The sequence below is a fragment of the Tigriopus californicus genome, chromosome 10, assembly GCF_007210705.1.
Source record: "Tigriopus californicus strain San Diego chromosome 10, Tcal_SD_v2.1, whole genome shotgun sequence".
NCBI lineage: Eukaryota > Metazoa > Arthropoda > Copepoda > Harpacticoida > Harpacticidae > Tigriopus > Tigriopus californicus.
The window spans coordinates 11,734,942-11,757,440 of record NC_081449.1 but is presented as its reverse complement, the minus strand read 5'-3'; the positions used below and the strand labels follow the sequence as shown (position 1 = coordinate 11,757,440).

Below are 22,499 nucleotides of genomic sequence, written 5' to 3'. Positions count from 1 at the left end.
AAAAAGCGGGAGAAAACGAGCGTGAATTATGGGGTCCCCATTTTCTTGTCACACATGGTTCCTGAATAATGGTCACTTTCACTGCCGGTTTGCCACCATGGTTGATCATCTCAAGCAGATGTTCAATATCGCGTGGAATCGCCTAATTAGCAATCAATTTGTCCGGATCTCGAAAACCAGGACAAGAAGTTATAAGGACACTCCCCCTTAAGGCGTTGATTCATTTGGGAAGGCAAAAAAAGGTCTTCATTTGATGTGAGAACTCCTATGGCATTCACGTCAGGGCCAAACTGACTTGTGAAGAGAGGAGGGGTGTCAGATTGTGGAAGAAAAAAACACATTGCATAACGGAAATAATAAGGAGCTGTCATCTTTTCCTTGCTTCAGAATAACGGGGAGGGCTCGATTTTTAATTGACTGGAAGACATCATTCCAAGCCCTTAAGTCTGCATGGTGTCTCTTCCGTCAAGGTTGCAAATGATGTGTTGGAAACAAATATAACCTCCAGATTCGAGAAGGGGATTGCAGAATTCCTGTCTCGATCGTCTTTCGCTCCAATCAAAGACGGAGATCGTGCATTTCTCGAGACACTTGAGCCTTATCAAAATGGCATAATCATTTCCAAGAATGACATCGACAATTTTGAAACCCCTTCGTTGTACTGGATTTCAAATTTCAAGTCATTAATCATGGGTTAGTGCCGGTGATATATCAAGACAGGGCCTTGATATTCATTAAGGTGGTTGCGAAATGAACTCTCATTGTTCTTTGGCAAATTGACGGTCCAGTTGAGCATTGACCCTTCAAGAAGGAATGATTTAAGAGCGGTTCGACGATGGTGTATTTATTTAAGGTAATTCTTTGAATGTAATGAATCAGCGTATCACATGACAACTACGTATATTTTGTATGTACATCAAAAAGAAGGAAGGATGCTCTATGATATTGCACAAGCAGATTGATCTCTCATAAATACTTCACTGACTAAATATCACGGAAACCAAATCACAATGTCCCAAATAGATCAGCGTTCCGGGATGATTGGGTCCATTCCGCTAGAGTGATTTTGGTCTCTCTGAAAGCATCACCGAGGGCGTGAACACAAGCCCCCAAGTAGGCTGCATGGTAACGGTATGGAGAGGCGTGCACGCGGGGCTTGACCGGGGTGAGCTTCTCGATCTCAAGTTCCAATCGCTTCCGGAATCCTGGGATCAAAGTCAGACCCCCGGAGAGAAAGATACTCTGAGTCATCTCTTTGCGTACATCCATGCCGCACTCTTTGATAGCCTTGTGAACCAGAACGTGGACCCCGGCCTGATCCAGACCCCACAACTCAGGTTTGAAGAGCCCCTCTCACGCTTCGAATCGTTCGCTGCCAATCTCGAGGGTGCGAACTGGAGCATCGTGGCAATGGCCAGGAGCCACTTCGATGGATGCATCAATCGTCTCGGGGTCGTCGGAATACTTCTCGAGCTCCAAGTCAAAGTTCCGGGACATGTACGCCAAGTTCTCGATGGCAAACCTCGTAACATAGGAATCGATGAATGATGTAAGCGAGTAGTTCCTGCCCAAGAGGTAATGCTGCAATTTTGACCGCAATTCTTTGCCTCCGACCGGTGACCTGGATACTCCAGCTTGTAGCTTGTAGCCATCCACAATGGGAACAATGTCCATTCTTTCCCCCAAGTCCACCATAATACCACTCTTGGCATTGTAGGCATAAAAGGCGAAGGTGGTTTGGTGAGCCATGTTGACAGACCTCACCCCGAATTCCTCGAAAAGCATGCCAGCGATTGAATGCTTCGTTCGCTCGTTGAAGGAACGAGGCACACTTAACTGGATTTCAAAGTCATTGGGTTCGAGAGCTAGATCTTTGAAAATCTTCTCAAAGATGCCCTGAAGGGCGGTCTGATCCACCGTGTACTTGTCCACATTGTGGGTTGGCACCATTGGATGGGATAGCTTTGATCGGGATCGAATCTCTTTGGCAAAGGCGTCCATGCCGAAGTACTTGGAACACTCCTGGTGGTGATCAACGGCCATCACGCACGGGAAGAAGAGTTGTGGCAATGAGGGCACCTTGGAGGCCACGCCTGCTCGGACCGAGGCACCGCCAATGTCAACCACCAAGATCTGAGTATAGTACGAGAGGGATTTCGGAATGGGTGAGGGCGTGACAAAGGTCTTGGAGAAATCTTGATTGATATGGGCATTAATGGCCGTCTCCCACTTGAGGGCTTGCTTATCTGAGGGGCATCTGACGGCCAAGTAGTGACCTCTTCGGTCATGAACGCCAAGCATTTTCGAGTCAATATATTCGACCTTGCCACCGAAAAGCTCCAGGACTTCCAATGGCGACGAGCAGGTGTCGTCCGCGTAACTGTACAAAATGCCTTTCTTGGCAACGAAGTATTGCTTCTTCCACGAGTTCCAAATGGTGGACTTCTTCTTGCCCGTCGGTAGTCGCTCGAGAAATCCCTCGATATGAGCTGCATCAGCCGAGTTCTTCTCCACCTCGTTGTCGTCCACTTGGAGCATTTGATAGAGTCGATTGACGATTGCAACCGGGTTCCAATGACCATTGAGAACCACCTCTTCCCGGTCCTGCTTACCAAGCAGCTCCGAGTTGAGAGAGTCAGCAGGCACATTGGCCAAACGAAAAGTTGCTCTATTTTGGTCGTGGGAATTGACCAGTCCCAACTTCTCAGCGTGTTCATTCAACCCTGGGTGTGAGCCGCTAATTGGTGAGCCATTGTTCCCCCCTTGAATCGACTTGTTCAGTGACTGGGCCTTGATATCAGCATCGTGCTGGCCATGGTGATGATTCTGCTGCTGCTGCTGCTGCTGCTTCCTGTACTTTTCTTCTTTTTGTTGAAGAGTCTTGCTCATCATGACCGCGCCCCTTCTTGTCAGACTCGCCATCACCAGAAACGACTTCTTCGGCGAGGATAACCCGTTACTCCCCAATGACCCACTCTGGTTCTGGTCCTCGACACCCTCGCCGTCCAATTCGAACTTGGATCGAAGTTGTCGGACAGAGGGCATGTCGTCCTCGTCCGTTGCATCGGTAGGTGTCAATGCCAACGGTGGAGATGAAGAGCTCTTTGGGGACGACGAGTCGCACACGGGTTTGGGCGGTGGTGGTGCTGGTTCTGTGGGTCTGATTGGCGCCCTTGTCTTCTTTTGACTCTTTTTAATGGTGGAAACTGCGGCAAAGTCCATTACTAGGGGTTGAGATTCGGCATGGACAACAGACTTTTGAATGGGAGAAGCCATAGAAGCTACAGGAGGGCTAAACATATCTTTCGAGAGGATTTTCTCAGCCATAGGTCGTGATGAAGTTGCTCTTTGTCGGACTGTCTCATGATAAACGTCAACCGAACGATCTCTCTGCTGTTGCCTCTTTCTCTCGGCCGTCTTATCATTGGAATCAGATTGAACGGGATGCACATCTGATGAAGATGTCTTCTTAATAGGAGAAGATAACGACGATGATAATGTGCTTTGGAGTCGTCGGATGGGTTCTTCGCGATCACTCTCAGAGGATGAGAAGACAGACGAGGGCTTTTTGGTCATCCTCTCCTGTTGAAACTTTTGACTATTAACTATGGGAACAAACTTGCTCGGGATCTTCAACCCCTCGTTGAAGTTATTGGCGATTTCGGTGGCGTGCTCCCGTTCCAGTTTGAGCATGGTCTTGGACTGCTTGTGAACTGCAATAGTCGCTGGGGGAGGGGGCGGCGGCATGGGCGGCTCGACCTTCCTGGGTCCATAATTTCGCTTCTCCACCTCATCGAAATCAAACTCTTCAAAGTTCACACCATGTTCCACCGTTTCCTCAGAAGAAGGCGAGGGATCCTGAGGATGATTGGACGATTGGTGCTGAGGCGTTTTCTGTTGGGCCGCTGCCGCCTTTTGAGCGGCCTCTTCTCTCTTTCGTCTGATTTCTCGCTCGATCTCCTCTGCCTTGGCTCGTTCTTTCTCCCTGGCCATTTCCCTTCGGCCGATGGTGTCGGATCTGGGTTTCTTGTGATCGACATGTCGCTCCAAAGTGGTTTCGATGGCAATGTCTCTCACTTGTGGCGTGGACGATATTGGCTCGGGGGACGAGTGTTTGTGGGAAGATCCCACGGAATCAAGATCTTCCATGGAAGCTATGGCTGATTCATTTACGTAGAGCTCCTCAGATTGAATGGAGGGCGACGATGAGCTGCGATATCCAGAGCTGCGGTCATCATTTTGGGAAGAGAAATCGCAATAATGATGGTTCTTCTCGTTGGGATACATGTTTGTGGAATGGGATTGGGTTGAAGAGGAATTGTGTTTTGGAACCGAGTAGGTCTGGTTCTCGTAAAGGTCTTCGGCGGATCCACGACCACTGCTTCCATCACCATTCAACGGAGACGGGACCTCCGTTCGAGTTTGCACAAACGATTGCTTGGGAATGTCGTAATCTTGATGCTCTTCCTCGATTGTGCTCAGACTGTCTCTGATCTTAGGAGTATCGTATTCTTGGGACATGAAATCACTCAGCTCCTCAACTTGATTTCTGCGTGGAATATCATAATTTTCCAGCCCTATCCCGTCGTTCTGATAGATGGCCTCGTCGTCCAAGCTGTCGATCTTGCGATCATCGCATTTATTCCGGAATTCGTCGATTTCCTCGGGTAGCAGCTTTCTGGCCACTTTTTGCTTGGACCGTGGCACATCATACAGAACATCGTCATCACCGCACACTTTTCCAAGACCTTTGGTGTACCCATGGGTCAACTGGGAATCATCGGTAATCAATGCAGAGTGGGATCCAGAGCTCGACTTAGTGGACACGTTCTCGTAAAAAGTCGGTTCAAAACTGTCCCCAGCCTTGGATGAATGTTCGGCCGCTTTAACTATGGCTTTGTAAATCCGATTGACTTCCTCCTTTGTGTACGTATTCGAGTCCACTTCGCGCTCTCCGTGGCGCTCAGGTGAATCTCTCTGATTACTAGAGCATTTCACGGCTGGAACCTTTGGTTGGTCATAGATATTTGCATGGAGAGCACTCTCATGGCTCCTATCATTCGACTTGTCATTATCTGTAGGCCCATCAACCGTGTCAAAACTCTCCGCTACTTCCGGTTGATCGGCAGAGCTCGGACTACTAGCAGCTCTTTTATGGTGGCGTCGATGGTGACGACGAGCTATGGTGTCCTCGCCTCCAGAGTCGCCCCCAGATTTATGATGATGGCTTCCGCTGCTCTTGGATCGAGACCCGTGATGTCGGTGGTGGCTTTTCCGTCCACTCACCTCCTCGTCTCGAACATCTTCAACGGATCCCTCTTTCCGACGTCTGGTCTTGTGACGATGGGTGGAACCCGTGTCCGAATCTCCACTTTTGGACGACTTGTGATGGCGATGATGGGATCCAGATGAGGTTGAACGGGGGCGTTCTCGTTCCACTAGCTCTTCGATGGTCTGGGGTTCACTTTTGTAGGGAGCATGGGGGTTGGAGTTCTTCAGGATGCTCTTGGGCGTTCTCTTGGAAGACGAAGAAGACCGCCTCTTCGAGCTCTTGGACGATTCTGAGCCCTCTGTTTCAGGGGTTGGAGACTTGGAGCGTCTTCGGCGATGATGCCGATGGCTCGAAATTGCACTTGAAATGTCCAAATCCGACATGGTGAGAGTTGGCAATGCAGAGGGTGGGAACAACGACAAAGAGCGTTTTCTCCTCTTTCAGAACGAATCTATTTGACCACTTTGCTCATCTGTCAATTTTACTCACTTCAACCGCAATCGTTATCGCGAAAAAAAGGAGTCTACTACACTTCAAGTCCAGGCATCGCTCCGAGTTCGAGAATGATGAAAGGGACTGTTCACGCTGATTACGATTGACAGAGCTGGGATGATGCAGCTGCAGGGAGAGAGGATGTTTCTAGGACGCTATCAAATCTCCTGGAGAAGGTCTCAAGGCACTAGATTTGATAATTGCTCGGAAAAATTGGCTCATCATCACAGACTACGGCTCCATGACACACCCTTCACTCACACATTCCTCTAATGATAGTCATTCAATTGAACAATAAACAAACTCAAACAATGTTAGTTCTTCCGCTCCAGTGCGTCGTTCAAGTCACTGTTTTTTTCCCTCGTTGAACGTAACCCTGTCTTTTTGTCACGGTTTCTCTGGGATGGGGGAGACCCAGTGTTCATTCATACCATCAGTGAAATAAAGAACACTTGTGGACTTTGCCGCAAGCAAAGCAGCAGTCTCGTCCAACACCTGATTTTTCAGAGACAACTTTGCGTCTCTCCTGCACCTTCACGGCCTTCAATCTGATCTGAAACTGAACGTCTCATGGTGGTAGATTCCTGGACGATCATGATGATGGGTCTTTGGCGGATTTCTCGCCCTCTAAACGTTCACGCGAGGCAAAAACTCGGACAGATTCGAACGGAGCGCTAGGCGGGCGCTTTTCCGGTAAATGAATTTTTGTGTTCTAGCTTGGGCGGTAGTGCTTCTGGATTTACACCAGCGGAATCAATCCTGGATGGAGGTATAACAGACGGTGAGTTTTCTACCAACTGCATGTAAATACCTCTCCACTCCGGATGGATGTACAATCTGTTGTGAATGTGGCCGAGCCTAATGAGGGATGGTGAAGATTTAACAGAACAAATTCCGGGAGAACAGTTACAAAGCCAAGCCATCGAATAATTGACCTCATATCTTTGAAGAGGGATCTCATTCGGTGCACAGCGTGTCTCAAATATTAGTAGACTCGGTGCCACGTGTTTCATGAGAATGATGTTTTGTTGCCTCTTGGACAAAAAAAAAGTGCCTTTTTTCCTGAACGATTAAATGGTGTCATGTGTCTGCTCCAAATTGTTGAGTAAAGCAATATAATGGCAACAAATCATTATTTCTTACGTCTATACATGAAACATATATCTTCTCGTTAAAGTACCAACCTGAGCTTTACAATTAACATGAAGTAATTAACGTTGCCAAAAAAGGTTGAACATTCCTATTTTGCAAGACCATGGACAGAAGAGAGCTTAAGCTATCCTACGAAGAAGAAGAACAGTTTCACTTGATTTTTAAAAAGAAGATTTCCATCAAAAACTATTTCCATTCAAATTAGATGCTTGAAGCAAACTGACCTCAAACAGCTTTAACACTCCATTTTGGCTTTTCAGTTCTGTTTGCAGATCAACAAACACACTTCTTCTATGTATACATATTGCCTTCATTTTCCAATGCGTTGAGTGTTCCATTGTGTTGTGAGTTGCTCTTGAGGCATCAAAAATGAAGTAAAGTGAGCTATACACCTGTGACAATGTGTGTGAGTGAGCTGCTAATCATTTTCAAAGGGATTGCAAATGGTGGACTTTCCTTCTGGTCAGGATCAGTTCCAGAAGGATGGACAAAGATATGGCCCCATAGATCAGAAATATATACCAATCCAAGAAGGACGAAATGCATGGAGATCTCTGTTGGGGCGTTCAACTACCCATTGTATCAAATCGGATCACAGTTCAGCCACTGATTTCATGAGAAATTTCAGCACGATTGGGACTTTGGTTGACGAGTAACAGTCAATCGAAATTTGGTATTATCTTCGTACCCTAGTCAGTTGAATGAAAATTGACGAGGAGTTCGTGCCTCCTAACAATGACTGCAGTGGGTCTTAAAATGCCCTCAAGTTCTACAAAACTCAATCGAAATTCAACCGTTCGGAAAATTTTTATCTAGGCTTCAGATTGCCACACTCAAAGTTGTTTATAAAATAAGCTTATTGACTTAGCTAGAATTGGAAATAATGTTTTCGTCGAGAGCTTCTACGTACATCCATGCATTCCGCCATCCTTGACCTATAAAGCTACGTTTTGGCACACCCTGCATATCTCTTGCAGGGTGTAAATTTCAAAAGCACAATATGACTCCCTCCTTGACTATAAGCTGTAGAAAAATGTTCCATGACTGAAATTCATTTGAGGTCCTTCAAGTCACACTGATGTAGAGTGAGTGGAAAAAACCATCAAGGTCAATATTGATTTGTCCATTTATCAAAAGATTATCACAGTTTTCAAAAGAGATTCAACTTAAAATTGAACTTTTATCCTTTGCATATTTTGCTTTGTTTTTGGGTACAATACTAGTTTTTGATACAAAAAATCAAAATGACATCTACTCAACATGGGTTAGTAAAAGTAGGACGATCGTAAAAGGTTAGTGGGAGTTTTATTGTCCTTGATATGGGCACCTCGCTCTCAATATATGTCAATACTCATAGAAATAAAACATTAAGTATTTTTGATTTAATGTTTTTCTGCCTAGGACTTGTGTACTGTCAACAATTTTCAGATTTTCCACCATTGTCGTTTTCAGACTTACCCATGAAATTCAACCTAGGGCAGGATTTTGATTCATCCCACAATTCCTATTTTAATTAAGACCAGAGCAAGCACCATTATTGCAAGAAATTTCAGCAACACTATTTTCGAACTCCTTCAAGGGTCCTTTTGTTTGCCCCTTCCCATCATTGTAGAGCAGGAGAATATTTGATTTATCATCATTTATTCCTTAATCATGTGCTGGCAGCTGTGGCCAGCTAAAACTAGGCCACAAGGAGACCGAACCGATGGTTGCAACAGGGTCATTGGATATAGCTCATGAGTCATGATGTAGCATACGACTATGGATAACGTTGATTCGACAAGCTAAAATGCAAAAGTAATTGTCGGATGATTGCTTAACTACATCTTGTCTTTCCTTGTTCCATCTCGTTATCCAATCAGTTTCAAGAGTTTGCCAAAGGCTGATCACGAGTTTCTCTCTCAGAGTTTTCAATAGGATCGAGATTCATTGGCAAAATATGGCTGGCAGGCAAATCTAGTTAAAGGGTTGGTAGGGTTTCAACCATTACCATGGTTAGGCCGTATTTAGAGATTATAGGTCTGCCAATTAGTGACTCAAGATAGTTATTTTAACGCTTATATCGTCAGTCTTGACCTTATATGGTCAAGTAAAGTATAATTGAAATATACATACCGGGTGCGTCAGAAAGAACAAGACTTTAGGACCAAAAAGTTTGAAAGGGTCATATCGCAGTCCATAATGAACCGATTTAGTCGAAATTTCATTTGCAAGCTCTTGGGAAATTAGTCACCTTAAGCTATAAATCAGCCCTGCTTTTGGCGTTCATTTAAGTCTTCAGATGATGACGGGACACCGAGCAATTGTTGAGGCTAAATAAGGAGTTAAAGCCTTTATAGGTGTGGGTGAGTTTGACCGTCATGGCTTTTTTTCGAGCAGAATTTTGCTTTGCAGGCTTTGGATGTAATTCGCGGCGAAAGTGAGTCATGTAACACTGCCTGATAAAGAGTAATATTAGACTTTTGGTCCTTGATCAAAAATGGGTTTTGCACGGCCTTAGAATAGGCCTTTGTTTTGTTAGTTGTGAGGACCGGGGTCCCGTCTTATTTGAATAGAAACACTCCACCTTGGTTCTGCCCACTTCTAGCTTATAATTTGCAATTCTACTTGCCATCATATCAACGTAATTGGCCGTAGAGAGACGGAATTCTTGGTCATACCAGACAGGGTTGGACGACTCCTTGGCTGGTTTTAGGATCCCAGATAAAGTCGTTTGGATACAATCCTAAACACATATATTGAGCCAGCTTTATTCCCGCTCGTTTCTGGGCCCTAAAACATATTTTCTTGACATTCTAAGGGTTGTAAACTGGTTTTCAGCTTGATGTCTTTTAGTCTGAATGAAGGATGATTGTGCCAATATCCAAGCCTTTAAATGTGAATAGGATAACCTTAGAGCAAACAATGTGAGTGCTTCACATTTATTCATCAATTGGAGGCTTTCCCTCTTCCTAAAACTTGACCAGCTGACGAATTTGATGATTTGTTCAACGGGAAACTGACCCTCCACCACCCGTAAAAGTCATTTTGGATTTTCTTCTAGACGTCTTTCACTCCTCGTGCTAATCAAAAAGTCTATAAAAGTCCACAACAACCCATTATTTAAATCAACAATCACCTTTCATATGCCTTTTCATGCCAAAAATGCACTCCAGCTTATCCCAGTGACCTTAAAAACCTCAGATGCGGGCAGGTCCACTCAGAGGAGGACAGAAAGGCTTCGTGATTTGGCATTTGCCATGGTTAAAATCAGGTTTTGTAATTTCATTTTTTATCATTTACTAGCCCACATCTGCCCATTATTTTCTGTTTTGTCTCGCTAACTCATTTATTTCCGGATGTAGAACAAAAAGAGTTACCAGTGTTGTTCTTTCTGACGCACCGGGTATATGAACCATGGTTCACATCCCTCACAACGAGAACGCCCGGAAAAAATACTATGTCCAAGCAATTAATAGTATGAACTCCTAAAAAGGCAAAATATTCAATGATATATCTAATTGTCCACCACTTGAGTTTGTTTTTTTCAAAATTAAGCAAACTAAGGGCGGCTTTACACTAGGATGAAAAACCGAGATTGAATTCGGTTTGAGGATTGAAGTGGGACTAGTGCTGGGGCGAGTTTTGGTGTTTGGGCCTTTTTGTTCGACTTGAGTACAGTGAAAGCCTGGAGTTCTCTGTTGTAATCAAGTCTTTTGCCTAACTCGCCTCATCACTAGTCCTACTTCAATCCTCAAACCGGATTCAATCTTGGTTTTCCATCCTAGTTTAAAACCTCCCTAAGTCAGGCAAAACTGTGTTAAGACTTTCTTAATCCAGTTTACAGTTCTTAAACAAAAAAAACTATTTTTTTTTGTTCTACGCACAATATGTAGAATATATCTAAGACTTTGTTATGGATTGAGCATGGTCCATGCTCATCCAATGTATTTGTATTCTAGTCAGGTATATAAACCCCACTAGTCATAAATACAGTAAGTTATCAAGTCCATCCAACTCGCATTATAAAAGGGCTCAATTGAATGGACGATTCTTTTAACCTAATGTATTGATACAGAATAAACACGCACCCTCACAAAGGGGAAAAAGTTCTGTTTTAAGCTCAATTCAGTACCCTTGAGCCTTTACCAGTTTTCTATTTCATTTGATTGATATCGAGTAGCATTGGAAAAGGAATAATTTTTTCTATTGTGCATTTGTCTTATCTTTGCGATCACCTTGTCAAACGAATTTGGCCAAGAGTGCGATGAGTGAAGTACTTAACCACTAAGAATGGTTAGTAAACAAGCTATTTTAGAATTTGGCCAGGTGTTAAGTTTAGAGTGTATCAATTACGCCAAATCGCTCTAGTCACCAATTCAAGCCTGATGTATGTTCCATGTACCAAGGAACCCACTGACCTTTTTATTAAAAAAAGTACTTGTACTTATAAGTACATTCCAATCCAATCAAATTATAAACCTGCAATGTATGCCATCCCCAGCGGCAGCATATTGAATCCACAAAAATGGGGTTTTGTAGGTATGACAGACAATTGACGCTCCATTTGTTAACATCTCTGGGAGTGCTCAGAAAAGGTCAAGGGTCCTCTATGAGATCCTTGAATAGCAATGTACAAAATCACAAGAAACGAGAAGAAAATGGAAAATAGTTATGTTATGTTCAACATGAAAGTTGCAAGGTTGCTTGACGTACTCCGGGATGGTCTCCGTCGCGTAAAAGAATTGCAAAACGTCTTCTCAATTGATACTTACATAATGACAGAGCAATTTTAGGATTGAATGATTTTCCGTGTGGGAATTTGACGAGCCTCTCGTTTCAGGTCAAATCGATTGCATCCAATCACGTCGGTTTTCTTCACCAACCAGAGTTTTGGACTTGAACGCGATCTATTCCGTAAGGTGATAGGAAGTTAGTGTGTGGTTCAAGTTTGATTGTACAGTATATTTCTTCAATCGTTGCTCCGCAAATATCAAGGCACGTGTTTGGTGTCATGCGATGACATTTGGTTGCAAAACCAAGCCCAACCCTCTGAATGAATTCGAAAGAGTTTAAAATGTGTGCGTTTTCGCCTCATTGCATCAGCGAGCCAAGGTCACTCAGTAAATAAGCATCATCCCAAACGGTTCAATTGTGGTCGACGGATGATAAATCAACCATTCATTGTCACTCACCACCAAGGCAATGTTTGCTTCATTCTTCAAAATGATCAGCTATGCCGAGCCAAAAGAATGATTATTGTCGACATGTATTGATCTCGGGACGTTCAGATTGGACTACTTTTCCTCTCTCTCTGCATCTGGAAACGTTCAGAGCTTAGTGGAAGTGACAAAGTCGCCTGATCAAGTAACCACTTTCGATGGTTTCTTCTTACGGTACCTTCCTTCGCCATGCACTAGTTTTAACTCGGCCCTTGGTCGGTGAGTTGGCCATTCAAACTGTATTTTTTCGACTATGCCATGGATCCAGCCACCAACCACACCTGGAGGCAACATTCAAACAAAGGTGGGCTCAGTCAATGTCACGATAAGATCACTCAAACAAGCAATTCGAAGACTTGCAGTAGAAACGTGGTGTTGTCTTTCATTGGCAAAAAGATGGGAAGAGTGATTTGCGCCAATTACAATTTCGGATTCATTTGATGTTAATGCGCTTTTTGAGTTACTTGAATTATTGTGAAGATTTTACCATTCAATTCAGTAAGACATGTAGGTGTACGTGATATTTGAGCCTTGATTTTTTTTTCTTCAAATAAAATATTGAAGATTGAATGAAAAAAATAGTTTTTGAACGGCTATTTATTGTTTTTTTTCTTTAAAATAAACCAGTCACAAGGTTATCTAACTTTGTGAACTATTGTTTACACCAGCTACGCCCAGCTATGCTTTTAAAGAGTCCGCGTTTTAGCTCGTTTATGGGATGGTTTTCAATTTCAATACCTGGGTGGATGTCTGAGCTCTGTATTCGCGGTAAGTTCTTCCGCATCTAAGGGACTAAATTACGGAGATCTCGGGGAAATTGAATTCAGCGGTCTGCACTTTCCCTCTTCACCAGATGAAGATGCTAGCGATTCGGTAGGGTTGAGACCAGGGGATAGATAATTGACGGATCCGTTTGGGATACAGTGAGGCATGAGCTCAAATAAAACCTGAGTATCTCTGGTTTATTGATCCCGCCAAGTCCAGGGAGATGACCACGAATTACTCATTGGAAAGCGAAAAACAATGCACCATCGTTATTGATTACTTTTTGTTAACCAAGAGAAACCGTGTTGATATTTTGGAGCAACAATTTCAGTCGGACATGGATCCAATTTCAGAATCTGCAATTACAAAGCTATGTCTCATACACAGGAGATAGATGCCTCAACGAAATAGAGTGTAGACTTGGACAAGTTTTCCCACTGCCTCGATTAGGACAATCAAATGAAAAGAAATTATTCGCAGAAGAAAACGATATTTGGCTCTCATGGCCAGCTAATAGTTGTATCCTTGGCCAAGGCAAGAGAGTGCCACAGTGCACTAACCCGATGCCAACTAGGGAATTGGTCCAGTATATTTGAAATCTTCTAACCTCCGTTGATCTTGGCCAATCTAGCCCCCAACTTTCTCGAATCTCCCGAGATGGACCTATTGAATAATTGGCAGGCGGCGGGATTAAATTTGGCCCAGAACTTTATGTATTTTCGCAGATCTTTCATGAACGGAAGACATTTGGCATGTCGTCATTGGCCTTCAGAGGGGAAAAAAGCTCGAGGTGTGAAATCAATATCATTTTTTTTACATAAAGATAGAAATCAATCGTAAACTTGTAGATAGATGTGGTTGTGATGGCGATGATGGCGTGTCTATGGTGTGACCCGAGTTAAAGAGGCCCGAGTCGTCAACCAAGCAAGGTCTCAATTTCAGTACTGAGCCTTCAAGATCACGTAACGCGTACCCAAGTTTTGTCGGTTCTTTGTGAGGGCTTGTTCAGCTTCTTCTTGCGTGGCGAATTCGGCCACAGCCTCACCCGATGGGCGTCCATCGCGGTTAAGCAACAGCCGGGCGTGAGAGCAAGTGGCCTCAGGACTGAACCACTCCTTGATCTCCTCCACAGTGACGCGGAACGGCAAGCCACTCATGCGTACCGAGAAACCTCCGCGGCCTTCGCTATCGGTGTCAAAGCCACGGCCTCCGGTGCCCCCGCCGCTCCGCCCTCGTCGCTCGCCATTGGTGTCACCGCCACCGTCCTCATTCAAGTTGTAGCCCGAGGCATCGACGCGTGTCAGAATAACGAAGCGTTTACCCAGGGTCTCTCGGTCCTTCTCCATGGCCTGGAGTGCGTCGGCCTCGCTCTCAAACTCGGCGATGGCATTGCCGGACGGTCGGCCTTCATTGTTGAAAATGATGCGCACACTGACGCATTTGGCCGGCAGGAAGAACTCCTTGAGCTCCTCGTCGGAAGCTCGGAAAGGAATGCCCCCCATGCGGATGAAGAACCCATGCCGGGACATGGGGTCTTCGGATTCGAGGCTGAGCGCGATGTACCGGTGGTTCATGTCGGCATTGTGCTTTTTGAGCGCATTCTCCGCCTCCTCGCGACTGTCGAAGAAAGCCGTGGCGATGCCGCTGGAACGCCCATCGCTGTTCAGGTGGATCTCCACGTCCGAGCAGGCCGCCTCGGGTGCAAACCATTGGGCCACATCGTACTCGGTGACGCGGTAAGGGAGTCCACGCATGCGGACGCGGAACTTCTTGCTCTCCGTGCCAGCTTCCATGCGATTCAAATACCATTGGAGCTCTTTGGTGGGGCATTCCGAGATCTTGGCATAACGGCCGTATGAAGCGATGTTCTTGTTGCTCAACTTGAGGCCCTCCTCGAGGCCGGCAGCCGAGGCGAACTCGACGAAGCCCAATCCCGAGGCCCGACCTTCATGGTTGAGAACCAAATGAATGCCGTCCTCGCCTTTGGCCACTTCGCAGTCGGCGAAGAACTCGAGCAACTCGGCCTTGCTGACCTTGAAGGGCAGACCCTCCAAACGGGCCACGTGATCGGACACGCTCATGCTGTGAGGGAATGAGGGAGTGAGGAGCTTGGAAGGACCGCTCAGGCGTGCGGTAGACTCAATCCCAATCCGGCGAATCGGTCCGTGACTTGCAAGGCGTGTTCAGGATTCGGATCAACCCGCGCCTCGTGTGTGGCCCTGGATTCCCCTGGCGAGCCCGGCGAAATCAAACCTTCGAGTCTTCTTGTCCGCTTGCCGAGTTGTGCCTCTGTCCGTCGGTCGGAGAGAGCAGACACGAATCGACCAACACCTCACGACACAAGCCCCAAGAAGAACCAAAAGAACCGAAGCAAGCTGGATTTCTCCAAGCCGGGCTGACAAGCTTGCCACCTCAACCTTCCGGATGAACCACTTCGAGGACGAGGATGAGGACGATGAGCCTCAAGAGATGGATGGTCAGATTCTCAGTCAATGGACACGGATACTGGAGGCAGAGGGCAGCAGAGATCAGGGGGGGGGGACTTGAGGCGGATTGACGCACTCACCACCCGACAAGGCAAGCCTCGACACGGCAGAAATGGGGGGCCGCTAACTGGTGGCTGCTCACACTCATCCCTCACGCGGGTGCCTACGTCCCTGGGTTCATGCCTGAGAACGGCCGGGAAAGCGAGAGCGGCAGAGACTGCCCGCCACGCACCCACAAGCCCAGCCAGTGCCAGCCCAACCCGGCGTTGTTGTTGGGCTCCCAATGGTTGCTGTTGTTACTGTTGTGGTAGGGCAGGCAGCTGTTGCTAGAAGTAATCAAAAGTCCACGCGGTGATTCCGGAATCGCCATAAGGTGACCAAAATGGATGGCCCTTCAAAAAGACCAGTATGAGCTTTATCCGCTCTTATCCAACATGGGGCCGTGGCCCTAAGGCGATAAAGGGCATTCACATAGCATGGTGAGGGCCGAAATGGTTAGTCATGGCCACATGGAAAGATGGACGGAATCGGATATGAACATTTGCTAGAGACCCTAATTCAGGCTAAAGATCTGGCCCATGAAATGACTGGCCCACTTGTGGGCCTTAAATCTGGTTGAGCGAACTCCAGGGCTGTGTAGTTCCGAGTTTTCGGCCCCATTTTGGTTTAGCTAAAGCATCTTTTGACGATCAAACTTTTAAGCGAGACACTCGGCAAAAAATGTTATTATATTTATTGACCCTTTATCAGCACAGTCTTCATTTTTTATTAATAAAGTGAAATCTTCTAATAAAAACAAAACTTGGGTTATAAGAATAATTCCGTGCACCATTTTTACTGAAACGGATTTCTTGCTTTATCACTCACGGGGGCTATAAGAATTAATCCATGGTGCAATATCCGGATACTCTAACCTTTCTTGGGACAATCTATTGGATTTTTTCTACCAACCTCTGTTTTTCTCGTCAACAGTCAAAGAAGAATTTGAAATGTTGAATTTCCTTTGGAGGGTTAAACAAGAAGACGTTTTGAAGCGTCAGACTTTCAAAAAAAATGGGTGCATTTTTCAAGCCAATCAGAGCAAACAGCAAACAATGCGTATTTCTGAGATCAATAATAGAATGCAGGATATTTGAGGATTACAATTCTTTATACTGCTCATTAGAGTTATCAGTCGTTACTACTGTATCATAATCCACCAGAACAAGCACAGTTCGGTTGTAACAACAATCCGGATATAACTACGTTTTTATTTCATTTTTGGGATTTTATCCGGATTTCACTGTATCCTGATTATTTCTGAAGAAAGGTTCAGATTTGCTCCGACTCAGAGCATGCAGATTTGTTTATTTTGAAACCGTATAAATTGACTTAAATTCTAGCAATCCGTGTCAGTGTTTGATCTGCACCACAAACTTCTAGAAATGTGGACTGCGAACGAAAGCAAAAAATTCTCATCTTTTTTTTTTTTTCCAAATTAGCACTTTATACGACCACAAGATCTTGTTGGATGAATAGATGAACTTGGTCAAATTTGAACCCAAACCTTTACTTAGGGAACTCTGGAGACATGACGAAATTTGTGTCGCAAACACTTCATAAAATTCGAATTTTCGGCCTGCTCTTGGTCAGCTACATAAGCTTTTAAGAATATAACTTTGAAACGAACCACTTCACAATCAAATCATATGAAATTGGCCTGCCCTTATTTGAAGGTTTCTACGTTTCTTATTTTATTACTTTATTTCGAAAAGTGGCTCAGAGTCGTTATGACCAAGAGTAAGAAGGAAGCTTGTTCGCAGTCACATTTTTAAAAGTTCGTGTCTGGACTAAGTCAAGGGTACCTAAAGGTCTCTCTGACTAAGTAGACGCAGTTTATAATCGATTTTGACGCTCACTGCGATTGCATCTTGATCGTGAAATGCCATCACTTTCCAACTTTTGTTTTTGCCTGCTACGATAATAGCATTTTAATTAATACCAATTTCAGACACTTAAGACACTACCTATCAGAAAAATTGGATGATGTGATGCCCGGAATTACAAATCATATTCCTGTCCTGCAAGCAAGCACATATTCTGTATATCACTCGGACTAGTCGTTTAATCCAATCATGACAGTTTTTATATTCTGGCTCTAAAATACATGAACGAAGGCATTGGTTGTAATGGCCGCCGAATTATTTGTCCACCAATGGCTCCTCGATTTTTGGATTGCCCCGCAAACCGTTGACAATCTTCTCATAGGCTTGAATAAGCGAGGATCCCTTGAGTTGCTCGTCCTCGAATATGCTCTGGCCTTCATCGCAAGCTTGGCCAATCTTGGGGTCCAATGGTACTTGGCCCAACAGCGGAATTTTCAAATCGGCGCTCAATTTGGTCGCCCCACCCGTGGTGGCAGGGAAGATCACGGATTCATGGCCGCATTTCGGGCAAACGAACATGCTCATGTTCTCGATGATGCCCAAGATTGGCAAATTCACCTTTTGACAGAAACTGATCTCTTTGCGGACATCCAAAAGCGCCACCTCTTGAGGCGTGGTCACGATCACGGCGCCATCTAGACCGGCTTCGGATAGATATTGGACAATGGACAAATGCTCATCACTCGTCCCCGGGGGAGTGTCAATGATCAAGAAGTCCAGGGCATCCCAATCCACGTCACGGAGCAATTGTTTAATCAACCCGTTCTTCTTGGGACCTCTCCAGATCACGGCTGAATCCAGACTGGGTAATAGGAACCCAGGGGACATCAGACAAAGGTTGTCTTCGACATAGACAGGGCTCCATCCGGATCCGGATTGATGGATTTGTTCGCCCTCAACCCCGAAAATCCGGGGCAAAGACGGACCACAGATATCAATGTCTAGTACGCCCACATTAACATTCTCGTCTATGGCTAGACAACGGGCAATCATACTCGAGACGGTGGATTTACCCACGCCCCCTTTGCCCGAGAGAACGAGGATTTTCTTCTTCACATTCGATAGTTTTTCGGCAATCAGTGACACGTCCGGATCCGGACCCTTGGGTTGGGCTGAGGCGCAAATTTTCTGATTGGGACATCCTTCACACGCAGCAGATTTGCCAGCTTTATCACTTTCCGTTCCCGGACAATGCTCAGGCTCAGGGGCCACTAAATTAGAACTCATCCTCACTCAAGTCGTCGTCGCCGTCGCCGTTCAAATCCAAGTCGTCTAAATCAAGATCGTCGGAGCCTTGAGCACGGCCAAACTTCTCTTTCGCTACCCTGGCTTTTTCCTTGATGTCTCTTCGGATTTCGATCAAGGTCGGCAACTCCCTATCGGCACCAGGCAAGCCCTCTCGCTCGGCTCTTTCTTGCTCCTTGATGGCCTTGTAGAGATCTGCAGAAGGCAACCAAAACACAGAAGAACAATTCAGCATGATTCAATGTCAACCGATCAATGGCCAACAACAGCAACAACAAAAAAAACAACAACTTTCATTCATTACCGTTTTCACTTCTTTCCACCAACCGCAAGAAGGATCTCCGTTTCCTTTCGGGGAGAGTGAGAAGCTCTTTTTTGATCTCGTTGTGGAAGAGCTCCGTGTCCAAAAGTAGTTGATGCTCTCTGGTGTTGACAATGTCCTCCTTCTGTCTGCACTTGGCACACACTTCCAAAAGGTTGACACAAGGTATGCAGAGGACTTGATATGCGGATTTCACGCGCTTCTCGCTGCAGTTCGTGCACTTCCCAGGTTGAGTCAGAGGCTTGTACTTGCCGTATCTGCAATGAAACAAACATTCAGCGATTATGTCATCGAAGAATTCAAGTTGTCGCGCGAAAATAAGGCATTTACTTGATCTTCCACTCGATGACCCCAGTACACTTGGCACAGCAATTTTGCACCACGATATCGGCCACGACTTTGGTCTTGGGATCAGTCTTGAACTTGTCGAACTTCCAGGCGAAATTATTCTGATGCTTTTGGGGACGATTTCGATTGTTTTCACCGCGTCGCGTACTCATCCTGCATCATGGGTATCCTGAAAAAAACATAGGGGAAACGGGTTATTAAGCCTGCCGCTGAGATGTTTTTTTTCTTTTCTAATGAGTTTGCTGGCATTTATTGATCGCTCTTCTTTTTTTTAGAAGGCTTTTCTTTCTTGTCATTCTTTTTCGTTCGCTTCTTTGGATTGGTAACGGGCTCGTTACTTTTCCGTTTCCGTCGCTTGCTGGCCTCAATCATGGCTTCCTTCTTGATGCGTTGACTTCGATCGAATTTGGACTCGCGTTTGATTGATTCCCGTTCCACGGCGTGCTTGGCCAGTTTACGTTTCTCTTGTCGACTGGCCTTTTTGATCTTGAGCATATAATCGGGCACTTCCCCGCCGGACTCCTTGATAATGGTGGCGATGCTACGCAGCAACGTCTTGTCCTGATCCGTGAAGAAAGTGATGGCTTGTCCCGCCCGACCCGCCCGACCCGTGCGACCGATTCGATGAATATAGCTGAACGTGGAGGGTGGAAAGTCGTAGTTGATAACCAGATTGACACCTTTGAAGTCGATCCCACGGCCCATAAGTTCAGTGCAAATTAAAATCCACACCTGACCGGATCGGAAGTAGGTGATAGCCTGATCGCGTTGTAACTGAGATCGATCCGAGTGGATCACGTCCACGTGGACGTTCTCTTGGGCCAACTCAGCGTGAAGTTCCTTGGCTCGATCCTTGGTTTGAACAAACACCAACACGGGGGGTTTGATCCCATCTTGAATCAGTTGACGAAAGGCTAAAAGCTTGCCTTTTTCCGTGCCCGTGTACACGAGCTTTTGCTGGATGGTGCTGGTGGCGGAATTGCGGGCGCCAATCGTGATGGTCAGCACGTTGTCCAGATTGAGCTGGCACCATTTCTCCACATCCACGGCCAAGGTGGCGCTGAACATGGCGCGCTTGATGGCTGCCTGCTCACACGCCCGGTAAATGGTGGCCAATTGATCACGGAAGCCCTTCACACCGGATTCAAACAGTTTGTCCGACTCGTCTACAATGAGCCACTCCAACTGATCGAGCACAATGGCCTCATCTTGGATCAAATGGACCAGACGATTAGGAGTGGACACGATCAGATCGAAGCGATTGCCGCTTTCGGGTTTGAACTTCTGCGTGGTCTTGTTCGTGGGGTCCAAAACCAGGGCTCGCAATCCCAAAGGCTGGCCCAGTCGCACGGCTTCTCGATGAATTTGTAGGGCTAATTCGCGGGTGGGCGCGATGATCACGGCTCGAAAGCCATCCGAACTGGCTTGACCCAACAGATGAACCAAGGGGATCAGAAAAGCCGCCGTTTTCCCGGAACCCGTGGGTGCGCAAGCCAAAACCTCACGGCGTTCCAGCATAGCTGGAATGACTTGCATTTGAATGGGTGTGGGCGTGATATAGGTGGATTGAATGGCGGCCATCAGAGCGGGATGGAAACCGTAATCTGAATGGAGACGATCCCATTGATCAATGGGCTCGGGTAGATCCGGGCCCGAGGCGTGAATCCGGTGAACATTGCGAAAATGATTGACTTGCTCCCGTCGCAATATTGCCCGTTTGGCCACGCCTTTTAAGCGACCCCCCGATTTGGGGCGGACGGTGGCAGAATTGGAGGCCTTGATGGGACCTAATAACGTGAGGGTGGCCGGTGGGCGGGCCGTGGCCGGCGATTCGGAGTCGGAATCCCCGTCGTCAGGATCCGACTCGCTACTAGCTTGAGGCGTAGGCCAACGGTCTAAATTGGCCGCCGGCCGGATGACGCTGGGATCAACGGGCGCAGACGGCTTTTTCAGACCCAACTGAATGGATTCGGGCTTAAACCGTCGCGTGTTAAAATGAATGCCACGGGTCAATTGCCGGAAGGTGGAATCCATGTTGGCGTTCGAGAATATTGGTGGCGAGCGGATTGGCTGGTCAGGTCGTGGACGGGGCTCACGGGCACTTTTGACTTGAGAAGGTCGAGATCGGAAGCCTGGTTGCATGCAAGCATGCATACGTGCCAATGGGCCTGGCGGATTGTCAAAACATTGCTTCCATCAGGAATCACGTGGCCTGCTGATTTGTTGGCCAATTCTAAAGATTAACAAATTTTTGACAGGGTGACGAGCTCCTAGGCTTAACGCTCCATCATGTGTTCAAAAGAATTAGTCTGGATGGTTCTTAGGTAATAGGAATGGGAGTTAAATTCTTAAAGAGCCCGCTACTAGGTGCAGACAAACTGCCGTGCAGAGCTCAGAGCATAGCCCAGAACTCTAGCCTTTTAGCCTTTTTTTTGTTCGTGAAGAACCAAATATTATGCCTTTGAAATTTAATAGATAGTCCCATTGAATTCGCCCAATGTCACAAAAATAATCGAAGCATTTTGTTGTTTTTAAATTTGAATTTGTTTATTACCAACAAATGATATCTTTTGGAGTTTTGTAACGCAACTTCACTCGAAAGTTGAAAATGTAATTGGATCACAGGGTGAGTTGGCTTTGATATTTGCTTAAGTTCTCCCTCCACAAAATGACCAAAATCAAGGTGCAGCAGCATTACATTTTTCCTTGAATATCCTTTAACTCACATGGCTGATAAAGGTCACATTTATCTGATAGTTTCGGCCGGGTCTTCTCCCTACTGGGAATTCCCAGACGTTCAAGAGGAGAAACTTATAAAATGCCGCTATACTTCAATGGCGCGAGAACTTTACGATCGCAGTTTAATGACGTTGACCCGCAGGTCATTAAGCGAAATATCATTCTATTCAATGCTATATCACTCTTAGCAACCCAAGAAGAGATTTGGTCTAGGACCTCTATCAGACAACCGGAATTCTAACCATTCCTTCCGGAAACTAATTGTGTAGCATCAGTCACGAACTTCTAAAATATGGACTGTGAACGAACTTCCCTCCAAATCAGCCTGCTCTTGGTCATAGCCACTCTGAGCCTCTTTTCGAATTAAAGTAATAAGATAAGAAACGTAGAGCTCTTCAGTTAAAGGCAGCTGCTTCTATATCATTTACATTTAAAGTGGTTCGTTTCGAATTTATGGTGTCAAAAGCTTGTGTAGATGACCAAGAGAAGGCCGAAAATTTGAATGGTAAGTAAGGTTTACAATATAACATTGGCTATATCTCCTGAGTTCCC

At 45.8% G+C, this 22,499-nt stretch overlaps 5 protein-coding genes and 1 long non-coding RNA gene across 6 annotated transcripts in view; all 6 read right to left on the bottom strand.

Annotated features, from left to right (window-relative positions):
• Positions 1 to 824: 824 nt before the first annotated feature.
• LOC131888969 (uncharacterized) lies at positions 825 to 6,248 on the bottom strand. Its single transcript, XM_059237940.1, is given in 1 exon segment — positions 825 to 6,248. A coding segment is annotated over 1 exon segment (4,650 nt). The 5' UTR covers positions 5,656 to 6,248; the 3' UTR covers positions 825 to 1,005.
• Positions 6,249 to 10,995: 4,747 nt separating this feature from the next.
• Positions 10,996 to 12,469, bottom strand: LOC131888974 (uncharacterized). Its single transcript, XR_009374165.1, has 3 exons — positions 12,091 to 12,469; positions 11,671 to 11,805; positions 10,996 to 11,515 (listed from the first exon to the last, which is right to left on the bottom strand). It is a non-coding gene; the product is annotated as an uncharacterized LOC131888974 (long non-coding RNA).
• A 1,103-nt stretch (positions 12,470 to 13,572) lies between these two features.
• LOC131888971 (heterogeneous nuclear ribonucleoprotein H-like) overlaps positions 13,573 to 22,499 on the bottom strand; it is a 10,700-nt gene continuing 1,773 nt past the window's right edge. Inside the window, exon 2 of the mRNA XM_059237942.1 lies at positions 13,573 to 15,135. Within this exon, the coding sequence (XP_059093925.1) occupies positions 13,821 to 14,963 (1,143 nt within the window). The 5' untranslated portion in view covers positions 14,964 to 15,135 and the 3' untranslated portion in view covers positions 13,573 to 13,820. The remainder of the gene's footprint in view (positions 15,136 to 22,499) is intronic.
• Positions 17,455 to 18,520, bottom strand: LOC131888972 (cytosolic Fe-S cluster assembly factor NUBP1 homolog). The gene has a single exon (XM_059237945.1). It carries the CDS (start codon positions 18,518 to 18,520, stop codon positions 17,549 to 17,551), a length of 972 nt encoding a protein of 323 aa, XP_059093928.1. The 3' UTR covers positions 17,455 to 17,548.
• LOC131888973 (uncharacterized) lies at positions 18,510 to 19,429 on the bottom strand. The gene is made up of 3 exons (XM_059237946.1): positions 19,191 to 19,429; positions 18,843 to 19,117; positions 18,510 to 18,733 (listed from the first exon to the last, which is right to left on the bottom strand). The coding sequence occupies exons 1-3, from the start codon at positions 19,358 to 19,360 to the stop codon at positions 18,510 to 18,512; spliced, it is 669 nt and encodes a 222-aa protein (XP_059093929.1). The 5' UTR covers positions 19,361 to 19,429.
• LOC131888970 (probable ATP-dependent RNA helicase DDX52) lies at positions 19,378 to 21,444 on the bottom strand. The gene has a single exon (XM_059237941.1). The coding sequence runs from the start codon at positions 21,360 to 21,362 to the stop codon at positions 19,458 to 19,460; it is 1,905 nt and encodes a 634-aa protein (XP_059093924.1). The 5' UTR covers positions 21,363 to 21,444; the 3' UTR covers positions 19,378 to 19,457.

What these genes read in the sequence shown, in the direction of transcription:
- LOC131888970 (XM_059237941.1), bottom strand. Translation starts at nt 21,362, where the DNA reads ATGCATGCTTGCATGCAACCAGGCTTCCGATCTCGACCTTCTCAAGTC.
- LOC131888973 (XM_059237946.1), bottom strand. Translation starts at nt 19,360, where the DNA reads ATGAGTACGCGACGCGGTGAAAACAATCGAAATCGTCCCCAAAAGCAT. An exon ending in GTCATCGAGTGGAAGATCAA is followed by an intron (nt 19,118 to 19,190) that starts GTAAATGCCTTA and finishes GTTTCATTGCAG; the next exon opens with ATACGGCAAGTACAAGCCTC. An exon ending in GGTGGAAAGAAGTGAAAACG is followed by an intron (nt 18,734 to 18,842) that starts GTAATGAATGAA and finishes TGCCTTCTGCAG; the next exon opens with ATCTCTACAAGGCCATCAAG.
- LOC131888972 (XM_059237945.1), bottom strand. Translation starts at nt 18,520, where the DNA reads ATGAGTTCTAATTTAGTGGCCCCTGAGCCTGAGCATTGTCCGGGAACG.